Below are 23,594 nucleotides of genomic sequence, written 5' to 3'. Positions count from 1 at the left end.
TGGGTCACATGGAGAGAGAGCAGTGCAGACCACTAGCTGTCAGCTCCATGTAGGTTATATATAGAAAGCTGCAAGAAAACAACAAACCTTGCCTCCTCACACATTTGGCCAGCTTATCACTGACTTTTATTATAGTATGAGATAAGTATGGCCAACAGCCACACAAACTGGCAAAGTTGAGGCCAACAATGTCATGCCAACAATAATGCATAATTTGTGCTAAACAAGACAGCTTTTTTTTTATAACACCTCATGTGCTTTCAGTTGTATGTATGCGTGCGTGCACATGTATGTATGTACTGTATATAGAGTAGTTGTGTACAGTTCAAAAGGTGCACCAACCTTGGTACAAGGGTCCTGTTGCATTCATAGAAGAGGCGGAGCTCCTGTGGTGTATTCGCCTATATAATAATACAACTATTAAAAAGAGATCATTCACACACACAAGCACTCGGAATCATGATCACACATACCCTTGACTTAAACATTACATTGCCACATATAGTCCACACATGAAGTATTTGACAATTCACCTGGGTAAAGTGGCATCATAATAAGGATGCATCTGATTTAGATGGTGTTTTTCTACAACACACTCAAAGCGCTCACAATGGATACATTATTCATGCACTCGCTTATTCACACTCTGGCGGTAGCTACGTATGTAGCCACAGCTGCCCTGGTGTAGGCTGAAAGAAGCGTGGCTGCCAATGTGTGCCTTCGACCCTTCCTACCACCACCAAACATTCACACCAAGCAAGTGGCACGGGAGGCAAGGTGGGTGAAGTGTCTTGCCCAAGGACACGACGACGCATGACCGGGACAGAGGAAGAATCGAACGGATACTGGATGACCTGCTCTTCTTCTGCGCCATGGCTGTCACATGTTTGACGTTGCTTGATAAATAAACATCATCGCCATTGTCATCAGATAGCAGCATCACTGTCTGGAGTTTACAAATTTGCTAATCTGCCAAAAATACAATCTTCCTTTTAAATATCTGGAAAAATAACCTTTCCAAATAGAGAACATTAGGTTAGTTCCTCAACTGTATGAAACATGTATCAAAATCAAGCAAAGTGCCCTGGGCTTCCTTCGACCCATTAAAAAAAAAAAAAGTGGAGCAATCCACAAATAGCAGCTTCATTTGAGTAGCTATGTGAGCGACACAAAGATAAAGCAGTGTTGTGTAACATTATTTACTCGAGGTTCACAACCACTTGTGCATGCCCCCACCCTGTAAACAAGGGTCTTTCCGAATGAACAGTCCGTTTTTTTCCACATTACACTGGAGTCCAGGAAGGGTGTCAGGCAGCTGGTGTGTGAGATATCATGTTTCAGTATTTAGAAAAGGATGCATCATGTTCAGTTTTGTGTTGACATCTATCGGAATATCCTTTCTAGGAACTGTGCATATCTCAAAACAGATTCATGAGGTATTATATAATGCACTCCAGCAAATGTTTCAAAACGTACACAGGAGACTGACTGAATGTTTGTACAAGCTCATGAGCATACTTTCTGGTGTTACTCACATGAAACGGTGCCTTTCCAGTCAGACACTGGTAGATAATGGTGCCTATGCTCCACAGATCAGCTTTGGCATCATAACTGTGGGACATGATAACCTCGGGGGCCTGTGTCCAGAAACACTTTAATAGCTCAGTGCCATTACAACGCTTGAGCAGAGGACACAATGCAAAGAACTTAAAAACTCACCATGTACATGGGAGAGCCACACAATGTTGCTGCCATAGTGTTTGTCTCAAGATGACGCGCAAAGCCAAAGTCAGCTGCGGAGGTTGAGAGAATTTGTGAGATTAACAGCACATTACAGTGTTGCATCTTTGTATTGGCAGGGTAGGAGTATATCCACCTTGACATGGGAAAACTATACCTAAAGAACTGCAGATATACATTAAGAAACATTTTGTTCTACTATTATATCGACATCTCTGCTGAGTCTTTACCTATCTTAACACTGGTGTTGATGGAACTGGACCTCCTGCCCTTTGGATGGCAGAGCAAGATGTTCTGGGGTTTCAGGTCTCTGTGAAGGATGCCTTTGCTCTGTAGAACCTTCATGGCCTGAGCAATCTGCTGTAAGAAAACTCGGATCGTGTCCTCGCTTAATGTCCCCTTAGCTGTGGATCAGAGGGAGGAAAAATACATATTTACATATCGGTAATTCATTGAGACAGCGGAATGCATTCCATTAAGTGAACGGAATGTCTGGAAATATATTTGAAGGATTTCTAAATGTCCAAAGTCAATTTGAAGCCTTTCAGACACGTTGAACTTATTCCCTGCCATTGACTAATTTGTCTGTCTTTTCACAGTCCAGCCATTCAATCCTAGGATTTTATTTATATTTTTTTTCAATTTTTTTCAAACGTTAGGGTAAAAGAGGGTCTGAAAATGCCTGGCAGTGAATGGGTTAAGATCAAAGTCCAAGTGTTTCTAGCACCTTAGAGTATTGATACATTTCTTATTACTGGTATAAATTATATACAGAGGATATGAAAAGCCTACACACAACTGCTTGAATGCCAGGTTTTTGTGATACCCCACCCAAAAAAAAAGAGACAAAGACAAATCATTTCTAAACTATTTCCACCATTAAATCAATGTGACCATCATTCTGGGAGCCAGCATCCACGTACCACCATTTTAAGGTGCCTCTAATTAACTCCAAATAAAGTTCACCTGTTCTAGTCTATGTCTGACATTTTTTTTGTCACATCTTAAGGCATGGTTTGCAAAAAGCTTCCACAGCATCAGAGGAATCTCATTGACTGTGTATACATGCAGCCAATAGACCTTTAAAACCCCAAATACTGTCAGTATTCGGGATTTTAAAAGTCATGTAAATGGGAGCAATAACCCGAATATGCCCTTATTCGGGTTTTTAAAGTTCCGTATATGAGTTACTCACTTTCCAACCCGAATATGCGTGCATGTATACGGCAATCGGAATATTCCGAATGCACACGACACTCTGCGCATGTGAAATCTTGGTCTTTGTAGTACAAGAAGTGCTTGTATGCGTGCTGGACTGGTCATCAACAAAGACAAGAAGAAAACTGGTCAAGGAGCTTGTCAAGGGGCTGACAGCAACACTGAAGGAGCTGAGGAGGGATACCCTCGCAATCTTGGCAATCATTTCAATCAAATCTTGTCACGAGTAAACATAGTAACATTCTGTAAGATAAACAAATTAATAAACTTACTCAATAACCTTTTCATTTTTTCATTAATATGTGTTTTGGAATTGGGCAGAAATGGCTACAAAACTGGTCCAAAAACTTTTAACCACCTTGTGCTACTTTAGGACAGGATGGCAGTGTGACCAATTGTGAGATGTGTTAAAGTCACTCAGACTCTTACTTCAGCATATTAATATTCTAACTCGTGACAATCTTTCATTTCATAAGTTTGTTTACACACGACAGATACCAGCATGATTGCAACATTGAGCCAGGACTCCGATCACATTAACGTCACACTTTGTGGAAGAGAATTTTGTTTACAAAGGTGCTCAATTTTAAAGACTGCAGTGTTTTTCCACCAGGGTACAAGGATAAGTGTGTGACAGATGGATGAGGTCACATGGGCACTCTGTCAGCCACCCTGCCTCTATAGCGTGCCGCAAATAGCTGGCAATGCCCATTGGCAGGGATACAAAACAGTCAAGTCTACAAAATAGGAGACGCCGACAGAATTACACTAGCACTTTAAATCAGCATTTAAACAACGACACTGACTGGCTAAATTTAGCAAATGAAAAATCAACTCCGTGTCCCCAGCAGTGTCATCGTACTTTTTTGAAATCTGATGAAGGGCACAGTTTTAGTAAGTCATGTTCATTGGTCATTCTGAGAATTTAAATGTGGTGGAAATCACATTGCGCATGACAAAGCGATGGTACAACCCCCCAAAAAAGTGGAAATAATCAATGGATTATGCTTTCGACACAAATGAAATGACAACAGCCTTTTAGTTCATCTTGTTTGGGGGTACTATAGTGATCATTTCTCTGGTGAACTTGTGGTAGCATTTAATAATCAACCTCCAGACCATAAAAAACAGCAAAGCCCACACTCAGATCCTCTAGTAACATGTTTCAGAATAATCAAAGCTTGACCTTTTCGTGCAATAGTGACATGTATTGAGAATGCCCGACTGAGAAAATAGTGTGATATGAGCTGCATGAAGACACTTACATTGAAGGTACTCAGCCAGGTCACCCCCATTGCAATACTGTAAAGACAAGGGAAACTGTATAAAAACTGTGATAACGCAGCATTGTAAGGAAATGCATTTTCTTTTACCACAATCACACATACCTCCATGACCAGATACACACATCCACCTATTTCCTGTGGATGAAAACATTTTTTTTAATTGATTTATTCAAGTATCTTTAGTACCTCAGCTTTCATTTAATGTGACACCACCAATAGATGCTCCACCTTTGCCAACAATGTAATCAATATGGACCACGTTTGCACACTTTTGGACCAATAGGTGCATGAACCCATTCCTCCCACAATCCCCCATAAAACAATTACTACTTCTGTTGATGGAGCAAAATACAAAGGTTACAAGTATAAGGTATTAATCTTCCTGACACATGGGGCGCAGATGAAGAGTGGGAAAGCTACTTTTACGTTGTCATTTGTGACATAAACATAGTTAATCGTAAAATTGAAAAACAGTTGAGCTGTAATTGGTCGTTACCTGAGCCCTAAACAACTGTGATGTCATTTTCAGTCAACAGAAGTGACAAAATGGCCGCCCCCAGATATGGCTAAAAGCGGGTGCTTACTGCTGCTTAATTCATACTCCACAAACGCAATATTAATCGGAATGCATTGTCTCAACTAGTGGGCCAGCATACAACGTATTCTGGCAAAAAAATATGTTTGGGTTGATTTCTCGTTTAAGTGTCTTGCAGCATGACCCAGAGTGTAAACTCTAAAGTCATGCTAGGGTGCATCTGGTGCGAGCTGATGCTTTAGAAGCCATCGTTTAACTGTCCATCTGCCACAAATAAGAGATTAGTTCACAGCTCTCTGGTCCCCTAGCAGGTAACAACAAGGCGAGCGGCTATTCATTGACACAAACTCTCAAATGCAAATCCCCTTTCCTACCTGGGGTCTGCTTTAAATGGCAAAATTGATTATTTCTGTGGTCTACTGTATGTACAATGTGAAAATGCACTATTAAACTTCTCGATGCCTGAAACTTCACAAAAACAAAAAAAAACTAGAATACACTATATATTCTGTATTGTATTTGTGGCACCTAATGTTTCATCAAGATGTAACTACACAGCATACAATGGTAAAAGGTGCTGTGGTTTGCGTAAAGTGGAAACAAAATTCAAACCCACCTGATAATCTAGCAGTCTGACTATATTCTCATGCTTGAGTTCCTGGAGGAAAAACAACCAAAGGGGACATGATGACATGATGAAAAAAAATAGTTTGTCTTAATTGTGTTCGTTTTAATTCGACAGTTGCAGTACAAATGTGACAAGCGTGATTTCTACATGGATATGAAGCCAAATGGTGAGGTTATTGTCATTCTCAGCACGAGCAGTAGGTTAGAAATATTTTTTTCAAAGAACATCAAAGGTGATGTCACGGAGCACAAAACGCATGATGCAGATTGATAATTTTGCATTGCAAGACATTACTAATTCTCCAAATACATTGGTCTGACCTAAGAGGGAATAAGTATACACTATTTAGGAATTTGAAAATCACTATAGTTCTGTCGGTTTTTGCATTTAGGTCGCATCTCTGGACTATCATACACAATTCTTAGTTACCTTCAATATTTTTATTTCTTTTCCAAGTAGAGAACTGGATTTGGCCAAGTTTTTCTTGTTGATGCACTTGACAGCCACTTCCCACTCATGTTTCTTGACAAACAAAAGAACGTATTAGGTATGATGCTAAATCAGACAAATGATGAAAGTCATGGACATCGGTTACCTCCTTGTGTCGTCCTTTGAACACAACTGCAAAGGCACCGTGACCAATCAGGTCTTTCCTGTTGAACTCAAACTTCCCAACAGACTCCATGAGGTACCTTGTGCGTAGCCCCTATCCAAGCAGGCTCAGCGGGAGGAATCACCGAGGCAAGCACACACACAAAGCACAACGAAACCTTCACTGGACGCGAGGAATCCCATTTTAATGCCCAGTGGTAGAATCCTCACACGGCGTTAGCGTTAAGACAATGTCGTCGACGAACGTACAGCGTTGCTCTCACTGGACAAAAAAACCCCAACATAAAACACGTGCGACAGAAGGTAAACAACCAGACAGAGAATGTCTTTTTCTTTTAGAGTTTCACACGAGTTCCCCCGTTTGCCTATAGTAAACACAACATCAACTAAAGAGACGCGTTACTACAGTCAACCATCTGTATTCCGCTAAAGGTCATATATTAACTTGTTTGGCTTCCTCCTCACCTTTTATCGCTCCCAATAACCTGTCACTCATGTTACCAATGAGCATGCGCACAGCCAGCAGCAGCTGTTTGACGGCGTTGCCTTCACTGACACCTTGTAAATTATGGATTCGCCAGCATCGACGGTTAATTACTCAATTCTATGGGCAAGATAAACCAATGAAGCAGTTGTAGAATATCAAATAAATAAGAGGCATGCGTCTTTTCAGATTTCTTTACGCATAGCACTGGGGTATGCTGGAGCCTGACTATTAATACCTATAAATGACTGTTAATAACATTTCCCATCCACCCATCCGTCATATTGACTATAAATTGTATATATTACAAATGTGGCATCACAGAGGATATTATCATAGTGTAATATCTGTTCTTTGTTATTTGTGCATGTGAGGCCGGGGTCTGAGTAGCAAGTGACGTCATAGAGAGGGGACGAGCCAGGTTGGGGGTGGGAGGAGTTTGGCCCATGGAGTCAGTTGGAGTATATAGTGCGCATGGGCGTGAGTTGTAGCCATCAGCAGCCCTTGTATGAATGTGTTCTATTTTGTTGCGTTCTATTATTAAAACAGAGAACAGATTGCATCTGCGACTGCGTGCATCTTTGACCACACTGAAGGGCATTACAATATTATGATGCCGTCTCTGTTGTTGGAGCGCCGCTGTGCACCTGCAGCATAGTGTTTCTGGCAGGCATTTGCCCAAGTGATGAATCCTCATAATCAATCTCAAAACAATATCACAGGAACCCCTACTTTCTTGTGTGTTTTAGCTGTCAACGCGTTTCCACATCCACCACACTGAGAATGTTATCTAATTAGTGTGCAGTTGTGCACAGCCAAGTTGTTTCAGGAAAGGACACATGTACTGTACATTAACACTTTGTTGGTAATAGAATATGGCACAATTTTTTTTCCTCAAACATTTTAATAAAGATAATTGAAAGCACAAACCGTAGTACCATAATAAAAAGAACAATGACAGTCTGATAAAAAACTGAATGACTGAAATATAAAAATTCTAATTTGACATGTGAGTAGTGCTGAGACACGTCCAAAAATATTTTTCTTTTTCTTCTGAAAGCTGTTGTTGGTACAGTGTTGATACAGATTAATGACATGTAGATGTCATCTCCCGTCATTCTCACAGTTATGAATAAAAAAAAAATCCTATTATGGCATTCTGTTGTTGTAGACATCCATCCGTCACGGTCAAGCCGCAGCCTATCCTAGCTGTCATTGGGCAAGAGGCGGAGTACACCCTAAATTGGTCGCCAGCCAATCATAAGGCACAAATAGACAAACAACCATTCAAACTCACATTCACACCTATACAGACAATTTAGAGTGCTCAATCAGCCTACCGTGCATGATTTTGGATTGTGGGTGGAAGCCAGAGTACCCGAAGAAAACCCACATAGGAACGGGGACAACATGCAAACTCCACACAGGAAGCCCGGAGTCTGGATTCAAACCCACAACCTCAGAATGGTTAGGTGGACGTGATAACTAGTCGACCACCGTGCTGCCATTTGTACACAACATTTCAATTTCATTGTACAAAAAGTATGAAATATCGCTCTAGAAATAGTTAAACACAGTAAAACTTCACAGAACGGTGTCCAAAACGCACAAGTATTTGTTATTCTTAAGAGAGCATACCATACTGCATCTTGCCAAGATATGAGGTATTGTTAAATACCAGTCAGCTCATTTCAAGAGTGGAAAAAAAACACACACAGACAGGCTCGCCGTTGAGCTGTTACACATAGTAAAAGACATGAAACAGATCTTCCAATCACAAAATAAATATATCATAACAGAATAACACATAGTTCATTTTACTGCAGCCTCATTGTGTGTGTTACTTTGCAGTTGACTGTGTTGTGACATCTCCAAAAGCTCAGTGCTATTGTTTTGAACGCATGGAGCTAACAGCAAAGGAAATTAGGTCACTTTCCCTGTTGGTAAAACAGGGAACAAGGTAAAACGTTTCAAAGCAGGAGATCGTATTCTGTGAGAAACTGGACATCTGCAAATGAAATAAACTGGAGCCAAATGATCTGCTGTGAACATATAGACAAGTCTACATAAAAGACGCTCTGCTGCACAGAGTATTGTAGTCAGAAACTGAATAATGCTATATCACTGTGACCACACTGACCTCCGAAATCTCTACCCCGATCTGCAGGAACACAATATGTCATTAATGAGACACTAATAAGGCACAGTTATTAGAGTGGATTTGTCTTTAAAGGTGGAGCTACATGTCACTCCGTTTGGCATTCCTTTCACTCCACTGAGGTCACTGTTGATCACATGAAATAGTGTGGAAATACTCAGGTCATTGAATGTCACTCTACACTAGCGTCAGCACACTGACATTGTGGTGGTCTACACTGCAGAGAGGTCAATACGATTGGCCGAGTTGGTGCTTTTGTCCCATGTGTTCATCTTAGTGGGGGATACACACTCCTTGTTTCCATTCATCTACAAGATAGGAGAGTGGGTATTTAGCTCAGGCAGTTAACAGTTGCACAGCTCTTTGGTCTAGCCCATCTGTTACGCAAGGTCTCACAATGTCAGAGTTGAAGGGCTTCACATTGATGTTTCGCATGGAGCTGCTGGTGAGAGACCACACTTTGGTCTTGTGTTTGAAAGCAGCCCTGACCTACAGAGAGAGGAAACAACATTACACCATTGGACATTCTGGCCAAATTCAATATTGCTGGAGGGTGTGTGGAGATTTGCCTCCCACGAGGCTTAACAAAAGAAAACACAAAAATGACCAAAACATTTCACATCTTAAGCAACGTACCTCAGAGTTCAGAAGACAATGAAACAGAAAGACAAAGAAACCCTACAAAGGAAGGAGAACTTTAGGAGGACTTTACACTGCAAAACTTTGGGAAAAGTAAAGAGACTTACCTGCAAAGAGTTGAAAATTGCAAATATATAAAGGAATGGCAAGGAGTGCGTGTTGACAGCTAAAACTCCAAAGATCCAGGAGATGCCGAGTATAGGTAGAAGTACTGCCACAGCCTTTGCAGTGAGCCTTAAAATACGAACCACATTTTTAGTTTTAGTAAACTATAGACTGCACGGTATTTTAATAACAACTACAGAAAAGCCTGACGGACAAAAGAGACACACTCACTTCACAGCATTGGCATCCCCGTGAACTTTGTAGTTCTCTCCGCTGATACGAGATATTATTCTGGTTACCGATATCAAAATGCCAACGTTTACCTGGTAATCAGAAAGGACAAATGAGATGAAGAAACACTACAACGTAAGAAACCTACATCTGTTTTCTACTAGCTGGGATAGACTAGACTCTTACAAGGAATACAGATTCATGTTAGAAAATGAAGTTTAAAAAAACAACACATGTAAACGACTGAAACTTACTCACCACAATGACACACAGAGCTGGTGCCACAAAGGCCCAGATGGCTCCATTCTTCAGGGACAGCCAGCAGCTGAGAAAGCAAGGGCAGAGGAAAACTGGCATGTTATGTTGCCTTGTAATATATGATTATTTTAGAGTGTTCCTGCGTAAAAAGCAAATCTTCAACAACCTTCAAATGAAGATGATGCAATGCCACTAAGCTATGATGGAGAATATAATTAAATTCCGGTTTTCAATGAGGTTTTATTTTTCCATCTTACATGCAGATTACACTTACTTGTCAACTTCGCCATAGCTGCCCAAAGCTGATGTCATGGACACCGCACAAATCACCAGGGGAGAGCCTGGTAAAAAGTATTCATAATTTTAAAAAATAGCGAAGCAAACAATAACCTTCAATTTTTTAAACATTCAGATACATGTGCTCATGGAATCATTAACACTAGATAAAATAATAATACTATTATCAGCCTTGACAGTTGTTTGACAAAAAGCAACAACCATAATGTTGCCTAATACAGTCCAAATTGTCCTTTCCACAGACAAGGCTACTATTATAGCCACCTCTACTTTATAGCCACCTGAATTAATTTCAATACATAATCAAACTATGTTGAAACTTGAGTTGTTGTGCATTTGTCAGGAACTGTTTCCAGATGCTGATTAATACACATATTACTGAGATGACGCAATAACTTCCAATTATTATCGGACAGTTAACAACCACTGTGACCAAATTGACTGTTATGTCACATAAGATATTGTACACCATAGTAACTGTTATTCATTGACATGCTCAAAGGTTCCTTGTACAGTACACCACGTTCAAACAATAATCAGCACTAGTAGATAAAAACTCGAAAGCCTCAATGAAATGTACTTTTAATTTGTACTGCAGGCATATTGTACATATTGCATGTAGACTCTCAGACTGCAGTCTTTTAAGTATCATTTACATTTGGCCACATAAAAAGACCTACCAGGGTGGAATAAAGGAAGCAAAAAGGGAAAAAAGCATAATGTTGCCACTAATGGGTTCAACATGGGGAAGGGGGCATTCCTCTACAGCCATGGTATACAAATATCCAATAGTCTTTTTTTAGAGTAAGATCCGGAGAGGCAATTGTTACTGTGGAATGTGATTCAAAACAGATGTACAACGTATAGAACATGAATGTAGTTATTTTCCTTTCACTTATACTAGGTGACGAGTAAAACAGTAAAACCATTTACAGTCCAGGCCTAAAGTGAAGACAATGGGGTCATTTCGAGTGAAGCCTGCAAGTGAATGGCACTAGTTTAGTGAATCCGCACCCGCTAATGACTGACTTACCCCAACCAATGCCATAGTAGTAGATGTGTTTACTGCCTTCAGAACCAAACACCTTGACCACCATGCTGTAGAGGTGGAGACCCTCCACGAGCATCCAGGCAAATGCACTCAGAAAGAAGAAGTGAAGCAGGACAGCCATGATCTTACAAGGCAGCTGGCACAGGGGACAGAATTATGGGTCAAAAAGTCAATGATCCATTTTGTTATTGTCAGTTTGTTGTCTTGTCATCACTGCCACTGTGACAGTCACCAACCACAGTGACCAGTATTGCACAGTATATAATTACCGTTCCCGGATCGAAGCTGGCACTGATGAGCAGCAAGATCTCAGCCACCAGAATGGCAAAAGACAGGTTGGCATGGATGTGGTAGCGCTGGTTCCGGATGGTACTCACTGAACTGCAGAGAAGCAAAGGGAGAACTCAAATATTCCTGTCTTTAAATAAATACCATAAAATGTGGTGAATTTGTTCCTATTCATACTTTCCTAAAATCATGCACATTTGAATAATAATAATTGGCAATAATTGGGCAATTGTCTCACCCAGTCGTATGGCTCTTTGTTATGCACGGAAATATTGAGCTGCATTCAAATCCCGTTTGCGAACTTTTCAATTCATCGGTAAATGTCTTCTTGGGCTGCATATCCATTAATTTAGAGCAGGCTTCAAATTCAAAATTTAACTCTGCACTCTTCTCCAACAGCAGGACACGAGTCGGGATAATAAGGTTAGTAACAAAGAAGTAAAGTGAAACATAATCGAATGGAGTTGAATGCTATATATCATGATATAATATTTATTGTTTATTCAGGGGCAGCATGAAGGCGCATGTGACTACATGTCTGCATCACAGTCAAAGGTTTTGCATGGGTTGTTTCTGTGTATGCAATCACTCTAAAAACAGTTGGGTTAAAAATAACACAATTTTGGGTAAAAAATGGACCGATCCACAAATTGGGTCAATTTGACCCACCTTCTTGAATTGTTTTGTACAAAACCGCCCAATTTTGGGGGTTGTTTTGTACAAAACTACAAATATTTGGGGTTGTATTCTGCAAAATTAACCAGAAAGTTGGGTCAAATACATACATGGTGATACTATATTTTTTCCCAGCCCTACTGTCTATACATGCCCTGTGATAGAATCGTGATCATATCAGGATGCACACCTGCCGGTTGCTCAGCAAGCTTGGCTAAGCGACAGAAGATGGATGGACGGATCAATAGATGGAAGGATGGATTATTCATTCATAACATTGTCCTGCATAATGTAACACAGATTGTGCACGTGTAGGCTTAAAATCTTACCGAACAGCATGCCAAGGTAGGTATTTTAGGTTATCAGTATTCAATATTTATAGTAATATTTACAGTAGTTATTAAGGTGGTGCTGGAGTCAAACCCAGCTCACTTTTGGCAAAGGCGGGGTACGCCCTGGACTTGATTGTCACCAACTGCAGATTTTTCATTTTCCTTCATGTTTAACTTGACAGTTTACTCTCCATCCAATCTATAGGGTCACATATCTGGTAACATACCTAATTTCCATGGATATGAAAAATATTCCGATTTGGGTAGCATTACAATACAATACAATTTTTGAAAAAAAAGTAACAATTTCTCAACTTACCTTTACTGTATGTACTGGTAACACATAGTTTTATTCCCTGGGCTAATGTGACCCAAACCAAGTGATTAAAAGAAGAGGTTTGCATGAAATACAAGAGATGTTTACACAGACATGCATAAAAGATAAATGTATTACCAATCCTAAGTGACGATAATGATACTTACGAAAGGACTGCAAACGTGACGAGAGTGATGGCCAGACAGAAAATGGAAATAGAGCATCCAACATAGCCAATGGTTGACAGTGCCACCCGGTGGCCCGTAGTGAGCTGTGCACAGAGACACGTGCACTGTTTTACAATGCGCCACACACGACATGTTTTACAGTAAAGCATTGTGTTAACAAGTTCGTAAATCGCAACACCCACAATAAAACAGATGGAATTCTTTTCTCAGGTATGGTTGCCACTATAACGGTCAGGAAGTGTTCATAAAATAACTTAAATTATGAACTATTTTGTCATGGCTGTCAATAAACATGTCAATCATTTAAAATACATGAATACACATATTTATACATATTGCATCATCTCTATCATCATCTTTATTATTCTGGAGTACAAGTGAGTTTTCCCTAATGCTGTACACAGTGAAGATTGACAAAGTTGTACTTCTTCATTCATACACTGGCGTAGGCCTTCATACAAAATGTTATTTTAGAGTCTGATCTATTTCAAGAGGTTGGGTTTGATTCTCTATTAACTGTCTTCACATGTGCCTTGTCATTACCGGAGTAGAGCAGTCTTAGACATCCCCAAAAAGGATGTGTGGTACATTCCCTTGCAGCTGAGGGCTGAGGCAGACCGCTAATTACAGAGTGACTAAGGGGAAAGAATAGCATCAAATAGGCTTCTGCATTTAAATACGGTACTCGACCACTGAGCGGTTCTCTATTTAAAACGAACAAGCGGAGTTACTGGCCATTCTCCAGTGGCTCATACTGTACAAAGTTTTGGCATTCTAGCATTCTCTAGATGCAGATAGTTAAAGAAATGACATTGGTTATGAGTGTGTTTATGAACAACGAAACATGATTAGGATGGTATACCACATATTTTGATAGGTACATTTTTGTTTCCAAAGAGTGACCCTCTCAAGGCATTATGTGGTCGTTGAGGGCTGGACCGTTGACCGTTGTAGTGACCCAAGGAACCGCATTCAATCATGGTTTCCTCCAGTAGTTCTTTAGAAAACGACAGTGAAACCAACATAGTGATTGTGTAGGCCTGCTTATGATAGACCTACCCTGAGCAGTGTGTGTGTGGTGGGGGGCGAGGGGGCGAGCAAATGGGGCTTTAAGATCAGCCACTAAACTCCAATTAACTGAGTAGTGCACCATCTCCAAAGTAAAGGAACATTTGTTAAGAGGCTTGAAAACATGTTCCACATAAATACACTCTGTCAATAGCTCAACATAGCATGCAAAATCTGCAAAGGCCTGCAAAGTCTGTGCAGATGACATGTGTATCATTATCCTTCATCAGTGATGCCAGCAGCAATGTCTGCTCGTGATTTGCAGCGAACGCAGTGCTTACTTTAAGTCTCTCATTTCCCACTCCGACTGCCCATCGTCTGATGTCAGTCAAACAGGACTTGTCCCTCCCCATTCTGAGGCGTTTTGCTTCTCAGATAGCAAAACATTAAGAGGGAGGACTACGTGTGGTTCCAGTTAGACCAAAACGGAACTGATTCATTTTTGGCCATCGTTGCACTATGTTTACATATTATCGACTAATTAGGTTAAAAACTGCTAATGTGCAGCAGATTTTAATTTGCATGAGCTCTCTCAAGTAGGAGCTGTGTTTGTATCTACCAAGAGCAAGCATGTAGGTCTGCTCTTCATCCATGTCCTCGCTGTGTCGACAAACAGACACAGCATTCAACTGTTGCTTAGTTGCTGTCATTTATCAGGCCAAAGAACCACATTTGTTTACTTAAACTTACATTGAAATTGAGATCATATGCCTCACGATAAGACAGTAGAAACGTGATTCCCCCCCTGCAGCAATCATTGCAGAAAGATAATTATAATAACCAAAAAGATATGCTCTAATTAAATATAATGACAGCGTATATGATGTACATGTACTGTATGTCATTTTTTTATCAATGATTAGAATGATTATTTTTTACATTCAAAAAAGTCATGTAGTATGATTGTTTATCTGGGCTTATGATGTTGACATACAAACAAATTCCCTTAAAAAATGTGAAATTTCCTTATCCCATCTGAGTCAATAATATATTTAATTTGTATTCAACATGGATAAGTTAATATGGATACAGTAGCATGCACAGTTATCAGAAGATAAACACAGAAACTGCAACAGAAGAATCCTAAAAATAAAATAACATACGATGCCAACATTACGGTAATCTCAAATCAAACCCATTAAAACATGAAAACATGTGAAGATGAGCCATTTGCGCATTCTAAAAACACCCAACAAGTCAACTCTGTCTTAAGAGTTCAGAGAAACAGGGCATAAAGGCAGTATTCCTTAAGGCCTTTTTAGACATTTCCACTTGATAGTGGTGTGGTGGCACACCAAACTTCAAGCTACTTAAATGTTCAGACTTAAATTCATACCTTTAAGGGAACCACTTGCATAAGAATGGCAAAGTTGGTGAGGTGGTTGCACAGACACACAGAGTATGTCATGTTTCCTTCTGAACGCACACAACCTTGATTGGACCAAACCCCCTCCTTGGAACTGAAAAAGAAGACCATTTGTTGTTAGTTACAATAGAAAATGACCTTAAAACCTATTTATGTGCTGTTTTGCTGCTTGCAAAGATTAAACACAGTGATCTATTTTGAGAAAGAATTGTCTTCACTGAACTCACCAGGACACTTTCCCATCGTGGACACTTACCGGTACTTTTTTTTTTTTTTAACCTCAGGACCAAGGGAGAGTTAGGCAAAAAAGAAGACATATACTAAAACTACAACATACTCCCATAGAGGGAAAAAAAAACATTCTGTGGTTTGTTTCAACATGTGGAAACCGTGGCAAATTGACTAAGAAAAGACATACTGTTTGATTCACCAGGGGCAACTTCATGAATCATGCCCGAGCAACGCAACAAGCAATCTCAATGTTTATGCCACTAATAGTTTGTGAATAATGTTTTTGCACTACTAATGGTTACAATGCATGTGTAATGCATGTAGCCTACATTTTTCAGGATAAGCACATTTTCCCTTATTAAATGAAATAGACATCCCATAGTCAGAACAAATCCATTGCTGTCAGAAGGAATACTGCATGTAAATTACACGGATCACAAACGCACTCACCTATAGTCCAGGAAGGCACAGTAGAGGAAGACTTTATTACTTTGATTTAAAACTTGTTCCTTCTGTTCTTCACTCTGAAAAGATAAAGTTATATACAACTTACTAAACATGCTTGTTTTGCCTTCTAAAGTGTTTCCCCAACTGATGTAAAAACAAATTAAAGGATACAACATACAGTATGGTGATATTGCTAACGTCCACCCAGGGATGAATGAAATGCAGTGCCCTCCATAATTATTGGCACCCCCTGGTTAAGATGTTCTTTAAGCATCTAACGAATTCAGTTTTATTTAAATAAATAATATAGGACCAGTCGATATAGGTGGTCGACTGGTTGGCACGTCCACCTCACAGTTCAGAGGTTGTGGGTTCGATCCCGGCTCCGGCCTCCCTTGTGTGGAGTTTGCATGTTCTCCCCGTGCCTGTGTGGGTTTTCTCCGGGGTTTGCCCCTAGGTGTGATTGTGTGTGCCCTGTGATTGGAGGGCAACCAATTCAGGGTGTCCCCTGCCTACTGCCCGAAGACGGCTGGGATAGGCTCCAGCACGCCCGCGGCCCTTGTGAGGATTAGCGGTATCGATGATGGATGGATGGAATACAGGACCATTTATGAAGAGAACATCCAACCTTTAATTCAATTTTATTTATTCAGTGGCAAATCCTTCTCCTACAATGTTTCCCAAGATGGGAGAATACAGAAATTCAAATTTGTACAATCTCTCTCAGTCATCCAGCAAGATGCGTTTTCTCCTCTGCACTCTCCTCTTTAGCTCATGCCAAAGGTTTTCAATGGGGTTGTGGTCTGGGGACAGAGATGGCCATAGGCGGAGCTTGATGCAATAAAAATTGAATTTATTTTAAGGCTTTCAACACATCTAAACCGGGGGTGCCAATAATTATGGAAGACATTGTATTTTGATTTTGACAGGCATACACTTGATATGGACAATGCCAATCAACAGAGTAGTACAAAAGTAAATACTGTCCCAGAGCCTCAAAATGAAACACCGTTGTTGGGAGTTAAAATCCCAACAAATATTAAAATATTGAATTAAAATCCAAACAGATATTAAAATATTGAATTAAAATCTCCTCTGTCCTTGAAGATTAAAAAAATATATATAATTCACTCCTTCCAAAACAACTCAAATTAAGAAACTTGGAGTCCCTAGAGAGAATGAGCTAATGGCTTGGGCGCAGCAACTGACTGTTGTTATGTCAAAGCACTTTTACTCACCAGGCTGCACATGTATACTGAGATTGCTCACCTCTTCCTACTCCCTTAGCCTTAACACTTAGTCACATTAACTACATGAACTGTGTCTGCACCATGTCCTTCTAGAAAAGTGCGAGTCAGAGAGAAATTGACAGTCAGACCGTTTTCTGGCCTGTTTGTCCAATGATTCATTCCTATTACATCGCATAGCGCAACACCTTGACTTCATTGTGGGACCACTCTCATTATGTCCATCCTGCACATCAAGATCGATTGTGACACTCCAAATGATTGCATGGAGAGATATTCATGTGGACTATTAGAGCGCAAGAGCAAGCTTTTAGGAACGTCACTTGAGTGCACGAATTTTATCTGCTCCCCCTTCTTATTTGGTGTGTATAAAATCACACTTAAGAGAGCCAGGCTGTAATTGGCACTTTGTAAGCTTCACTTTATAGTGTTATATTTGCTTTCCGCAATTGCAGTGCAATGAAAGAAGACTAATTACGCACACCAAGCACTGTAACCGTTCCTTGTGGGAAAGTGTCCATAACAATCAAAACCTTGGCGTAATCATGCTCAAACTTAAAAAAAAAGTGACTGAATAAAGGAAACATTCAATGACTTCAAGAGGTGCCAGGTCACAGTGAGTTGCCAGAACAGCTTCAGTGGGTCCGATGGCATTGGGTTTTGGTACGGTTATTTGTTTTGACCATATCTTGTTAGTTGGTCTACCAGTTAGCATCATCAATTTCAACGAAAATTTGTGGATTTGTGGATGCACACGTCCTGGGGAAGAACTGATTAAATTTGATACAGGTCTGACTAAAAATGTGATAGAGATTGTGTTTTTTTTTCCATTTGAGTCACAGTGGAACTTTTCCCCGAAACCCAAAATGCAAATGGTTGACTCCTCTCCATCTATTCCTAACATCTGACATCATTCTCTATGAATCACAAAGTAGCCTGCAAAGTAAAGCACACAGAGCTGCACGATGTCTGCTGTTTGAATCATGTCGGAACTGTTGCCCCTCACCTGCAGAATAAAATAAGTTCATGGGCATGGCCCCACTGTCTTACGCTACAATCCCCCCAAAACTGTTGTTATTCCTTTATATTAGATGAGAAGTCCATTGGTCCGTCAGTCAGTACCCCCCCCCCCCAAAAAAAAATAAAAAAAATAAAAATGGGCATCCGGCAGTGACGGACTAATGGTCCATCAGTGACGGACTGACGCAGTTAGTGATGATTACGCTGATGGATGAAAATCATCTATTTTAAGAGGTGTTCCATCATTCGTCAGCAAAACAGGCGTCAGTCAGTGACGGGCTGACGGACCTGTCCGTCACTCTGACGGAATACCCACTTTTGCTTTTTGTTGAAATTTTTTTTTTATTATGTTACGGATAAATTGTTAATCGTGATAACCTAATTTATAATAATAATTCTTAGCGATTTTAAAAACAGTATTTGTGCCCTGCGATTGGCTGGCAACCAGTCCTGAATGGCCTGAATGAAGACATATGGTATAGAAAATGGATGCATGTGAAAAAATGTGGTTAGAAGTTATCATTTGGCATATAGCTTACATTTAAAGCACTATCATATACAGTACAGTATACTGTTGAAAATATGTCCTTTTGGATTGAACAGTATGTATTGTCTGGACAACTCTTGCTCGGAGCGATTACAATGATTTTTTTCCCTCTATTCCTTCCAAGTTCTTTGCTTGTTTACACGTGTCATTGTTGAAAGTGGTGCACTCTTTTTGCCCATCCTGTACTCAAGGTTTGGTTTTTATCAATTCATTCCTTGGCTCTGGTTCAGATTCCTTTGTTCCTCCCAGTGATTATTGCTTATGTTTGTTTGTTCATTTTCCTGTTGTTTTAATCAAGGGTCAGCTGCTCAGGTCCCGCAAGTCTGCTCTTAATTTTGTTCCCACTCCACCCATTGTGACAACTTGAACCTTTCAGGGTTCTGTATGGAAGCATCATTATTCATTGCTTTGGTATCAAAGTCTTCACATATCCGCCTTTAATTTGCCACCCGTCTGTACTTTTACTACATGTTGAAAGTGCTGCTTGGCTTGGCTTAGTTTTCTCTCAAGCAACCCCCCAGCAACTCTCTGTTTGTGGTAGATCCAAAATGTGGTTTGGAGTTGTTATCCGGGTAAAGATGCAGAAATCCAAAAGTCACTGGTGAGTGTTAAAATGCACTTAGAGATCTGGCCAAGCACACCACTTTGTTCCCGGGTGTCCTATAAGGCCTCAGTACGTCCCAGCCAAGAGTGCAGCTGGTTGCTCCAACTCTTTATTAACAACAGAAGGCAAGCAAACACCATCGTGGAAATTCCTCTGAGCCTTGTAAGAAGAAAAAACGGCGAGCAAATGAAAAAGAGACTTGACACTAATGAGCGACAGGATAATAATAGAGAATATTTGGAAAGAAAAGATGCTCAATCTGAGTCAAAGAACTTTTTAAACCTCTGCTGTCCTTGTTGATGCAGTTGTCACCCAAGTGAGATCTACAGCTGTTACTTTGATGTCAAGTTTTGACTATTCTATTCAATTCTGTAATAGAATAAAAATATTATTTAACAATAACTATTGTTATAAAGCCACAGCCCACGGCCCTCATGAGGATAAGTGGTACAGATGGATTTTGTTCTAAAGAGATATGAGCGCCATGGTGGCGCATGTGGTTAGCTCATCTGACTCACATTTAAAAGTTTCAAATCACGGCTCATTTCTTTCCGAGTGGAATTTGAATGTTCTCCCTCTCATTGCCCTCTCTCTTTGCTCTCAAACAATCAAGTAGCACCTCAAAAAATACTTGACTCTCTAAGTAATACTCTCATGATCAACATTAAAATACAGAAGCGTAGTATGCCTTAAAGTTGTATTCCTAAAAAGCAAAGGTGGACAATTTACAAAATGTTTCCGTACCATCATTCATCATCCGTCAGCTGCCTGCCTGTCCATCATTATCAGTCTGTCAAGCGGAACCAACCTGTCACATGTGGGCATTCAGTCTGTACTGACAAAGGGTCCATCAGTTCGTCACTGACGGAACCCTCGTTTTGCTGACAAATGACGAATGACGGGAAACTTAAAAAAATGATGGACTATGCACTGTCGGAGGTGGGTTTTCGTCCGTCAGTGTAATCGTCACTGACAGACTAAACAGGTCCAGAGTTCACATTAAGTAAACTTGTGAAGTACATTGAGATACAATCATCAGAATGTCACTATCTATACTTTTGGTGTCAATTTGTTATTGTGTGCCTTGAAACTATTCCAGTGTAAGATATATGCCTTGTTTCACTCTGTTGCGTTCTCACTGACCATACATACGTAGTGGACGAATAAGCACTGACTTGCTTACTTAAGTTTTATTGGCATAACTCAATACGTACTGTATTGTAATCACGGCTGACCTGTTTTCTGAATCTGAGCCGTGATTGGTCGTTGTGAGCAGTTGTGATGTCATTTTCAGTCGACAGAAGACAAAATGGCCGCCCCCCGAGATGGTTAAAAACGAGTGCATTTAGCTGCTTAACTTATATTCCACAAAGACAAAATTAATCAGAATGCCGTGTTTCAACTAGTGGGCCTGCTGGGAACATATTCTTGAAAAAATTATGTTTGGGTTGACTTCCGCTTTAAGAAAGGGTATACTTCATGTTTATACTTCCTAGGTTTAAAATGAACTGTAACTTTGTATTGTAATATGGAGTCCATATGAACTTAAGGCCAATTTGGAAAATTATAATGTTTTAAATTGTTGTGATGGGTGGATGTAAAAACATTTTCCTGTTAACCAACCAGCTGTACCAATGAGGAAAAGTGGCAGTGAGCATTGTATTTGTATTGGCTATATGCATAATGTAATTGGTTGAGGAAGACTGCGAGCATGATGGGTAAAAGAATAAGGGATGAGAATAAACACAATCATGCATCACAAAAACTGTCTCAGATGATAATTCCAACCCAGCAATAATGTAAAACCAAACTTCTCCGGCCTCTGTGTCAGAGTGAGAAGCCAGAGGCTGACTATGGTAAAAACTCCCAACACCCAAAAGTGACAATAAATGCCTCTTTAAGTCACAATACATTGAGCAACTGATGCCTATTGAAATCTGAACCATACATAGCTGATTAAGCCATAAAATACAAACAAAAACAATCTCGATAGTTCATTCAGCACATGAGACCACAACTGACAGATGAGTGCTGACAGCAAGAGTTTCCTTTTTTAGATTATGGAGGACTGCTTTTGTATGATGGAATGAAACGTCAAATAGACAGGTAAATTACTTTTTTTTTCAACTTAACTGAAGGTCAGTTACATGTTAAGAGATTTTTTACAATATTCTCCACTTTAGAAACAGAAGTATGTTTGTGGTTAGTCCGCAACGTTTATTCTCAGAAAAAACAATTCCACATCACAAGCCTTGAACATGACTTGAAAATATCACAATTGTATCTGCCTGCATGTCAGATCTCAGTCAAATTGCACATCCAGCAGCAATTTAGATTCAACACGGAAAATCCCATTTAACATGTCCCCAAGCTCCTATGAGGAGGAGGAAACATGAGGAGGAAACATCCGGTAAAAATACTTTTTACTTTTACTCACGAAGTACATTTCAGAGCCTGTAGTTGTTTTTTTTAACTTTTACTTGAGTAAGTATTTGAATGAGTACTTTTTTGCCAAAGTCATTTTTTATACAAGTAATTGTACTTTTACTCAAGTACACAAAGTAAGTACTTTCACCATCTCTGCTGAACCGGCATAAGTTCCTATCACCAAAGGTTTGTTTCCTACTGAATATTCTCGCGTGAACATGAGGAGCGACAGGACGTCCTGGCGGTCATCCAGTATTCCAGAACTGTAGCTATAGACATAACTTTCGTTATTGTATCTGCCCAGGTGACCTTTTATCAATTAATCACACTTAAAATATAACCACACAATTGAATTTGAACGCAAATGTTAATTGTGTGGCAAAAATGTGGGCCGGGTTTGATTAATTTGTGCAATAATCTTTTTGTCTAATTACTGCAGTTTTAATGAAGTCGCAGGGTGCTTGTGAACTCCCGTGAATAAACAAAGCGTTCAAGCTGCAAATCACAAACTACAGCAAATGGGAAACATTTGTAGTGTAGCACATGAGGATTTCGTGAAACACAGGTCAGTCCATTCATCGCAAGATATCATGTGAGAGCCTCAGGTTACTCTATATGATGGAGAACAGAGAGCACATATTTTCAGTCAAGGGTTGGCTTTAAATCTTCATACAGTATGTGGACTTTCAATCTAAATGCATGCAGTGAGACACAACTGGTCTCTAGTGAGGTCATTCTGTTAGGGGACAACATTATAAGCCATGCAGCTGTGGGTTATGGCTCAGTTTCTGAGGTGGAAACAAAAAGTGTTGATAGGCATGCGGTGAGGTGAGTAAGGAAACTTTGGCAAAATAAAACGACTGTGGGAGCTGTTTTTGATACATTTGTGGTGCATGGCCTCAATAACTATATCCCTTCAGTTCAAAATGAAAAAAAAAACTATTACAAAAAATATGGCAAAATATGTTTTGTCCTGGCGGCACGGTGGTCGACTGGTTAGCACGTCCGCCTCACAGTTCAGAGGTCGTGGGTTCGATCCCGGCTCCGGCCTCCCTGTGTGGAGTTTGCATGTTCTCCCCGTGCCTGCGTGGGTTTTCTCCGGGCACTCCGGTTTCCTCCCACATTCCAAAAACATGCATGGTAAGTTGATTGGATACTCTAAATTGCCCCTAGGTGTGATTGTGAGTGCGGATGTTTGTCTCTGTGTGCCCTGCGATTGGCTGGCAACCAGTTCAGGGTGTCCCCCGCCTACTGCCCAAAGACAGCTGGGATAGGCTCCAGCACGCCCCGCGACCCTTGTGAGGAGAAGCGGTACAGATAATGGATGGATGGATGGATGTTTTGTCCTTTTTTGCACAGCTAAAGTTTACATGAACAAACTGGTACTTTTCCATGAATGAATTCATTTTAATTCCCACAGACATTCATAAAGGCCTAGTGTAATGTTTCTTAGCCTTTGTAAGTAGAACCATATTGAGCCTTGGCTGAGTCATTTGAGAATACGGAACATATGGAATCATATAGCCTGATGTCACAGCTTTGCTAGAATTGGCCACTGCTTCACTGTATACAGTACATATTAGGGTGGACAAGACA

General features: G+C 40.2%; 2 protein-coding genes across 11 annotated transcripts in view; both read right to left on the bottom strand.

The window, feature by feature from the left end:
• The window catches only part of ulk1a (unc-51 like autophagy activating kinase 1a), a 16,549-nt gene extending 9,805 nt beyond the window's left edge, over positions 1 to 6,744 (bottom strand). For 5 of the 8 annotated variants that reach the window (XR_015086887.1, XM_086031362.1, XM_086031363.1 and 2 more), the window contains exons 1-9: positions 6,003 to 6,474; positions 5,837 to 5,929; positions 5,396 to 5,437; positions 4,347 to 4,379; positions 4,224 to 4,260; positions 1,971 to 2,144; positions 1,720 to 1,793; positions 1,536 to 1,637; positions 343 to 401 (exon numbers count right to left, since the gene is read on the bottom strand). Coding sequence is in view for 7 of the 8 variants with exons in the window: in XM_086031362.1 (XP_085887488.1) it covers positions 343 to 401; positions 1,536 to 1,637; positions 1,720 to 1,793; positions 1,971 to 2,144; positions 4,224 to 4,260; positions 4,347 to 4,379; positions 5,396 to 5,437; positions 5,837 to 5,929; positions 6,003 to 6,092 (704 nt within the window). In the remaining variant the exon portion in view is untranslated. The other 3 variants (XM_086031358.1, XM_086031360.1, XM_086031357.1) reach the window with 3 other exon arrangements.
• A 649-nt stretch (positions 6,745 to 7,393) lies between these two features.
• Positions 7,394 to 23,594, bottom strand: part of adgrd1 (adhesion G protein-coupled receptor D1) — a 34,190-nt gene continuing 17,989 nt past the window's right edge. For all 3 annotated transcript variants that reach the window (XM_086032007.1, XM_086032008.1, XM_086032009.1), the window contains 12 exons: positions 16,157 to 16,230; positions 15,446 to 15,569; positions 13,021 to 13,124; positions 11,512 to 11,623; positions 11,225 to 11,378; positions 10,169 to 10,235; positions 9,895 to 9,961; positions 9,637 to 9,728; positions 9,408 to 9,534; positions 9,298 to 9,339; positions 9,058 to 9,150; positions 7,394 to 8,969 (listed from right to left, as the gene is read on the bottom strand). In XM_086032007.1, coding sequence (XP_085888133.1) covers positions 8,874 to 8,969; positions 9,058 to 9,150; positions 9,298 to 9,339; positions 9,408 to 9,534; positions 9,637 to 9,728; positions 9,895 to 9,961; positions 10,169 to 10,235; positions 11,225 to 11,378; positions 11,512 to 11,623; positions 13,021 to 13,124; positions 15,446 to 15,569; positions 16,157 to 16,230 — 1,152 coding nt within the window. In that variant the 3' untranslated portion in view covers positions 7,394 to 8,873. The remainder of the gene's footprint in view (positions 8,970 to 9,057; positions 9,151 to 9,297; positions 9,340 to 9,407; positions 9,535 to 9,636; positions 9,729 to 9,894; positions 9,962 to 10,168; positions 10,236 to 11,224; positions 11,379 to 11,511; positions 11,624 to 13,020; positions 13,125 to 15,445; positions 15,570 to 16,156; positions 16,231 to 23,594) is intronic.

Source organism: Filicampus tigris, chromosome 5 (genome assembly GCF_054856515.1).
Source record: "Filicampus tigris isolate MCC_2025a chromosome 5, RoL_Ftig_1.0, whole genome shotgun sequence".
Classification (NCBI taxonomy): Eukaryota; Metazoa; Chordata; class Actinopteri; order Syngnathiformes; family Syngnathidae; genus Filicampus; species Filicampus tigris.
This window is presented reverse-complemented; position numbering and strand designations above follow the sequence as displayed.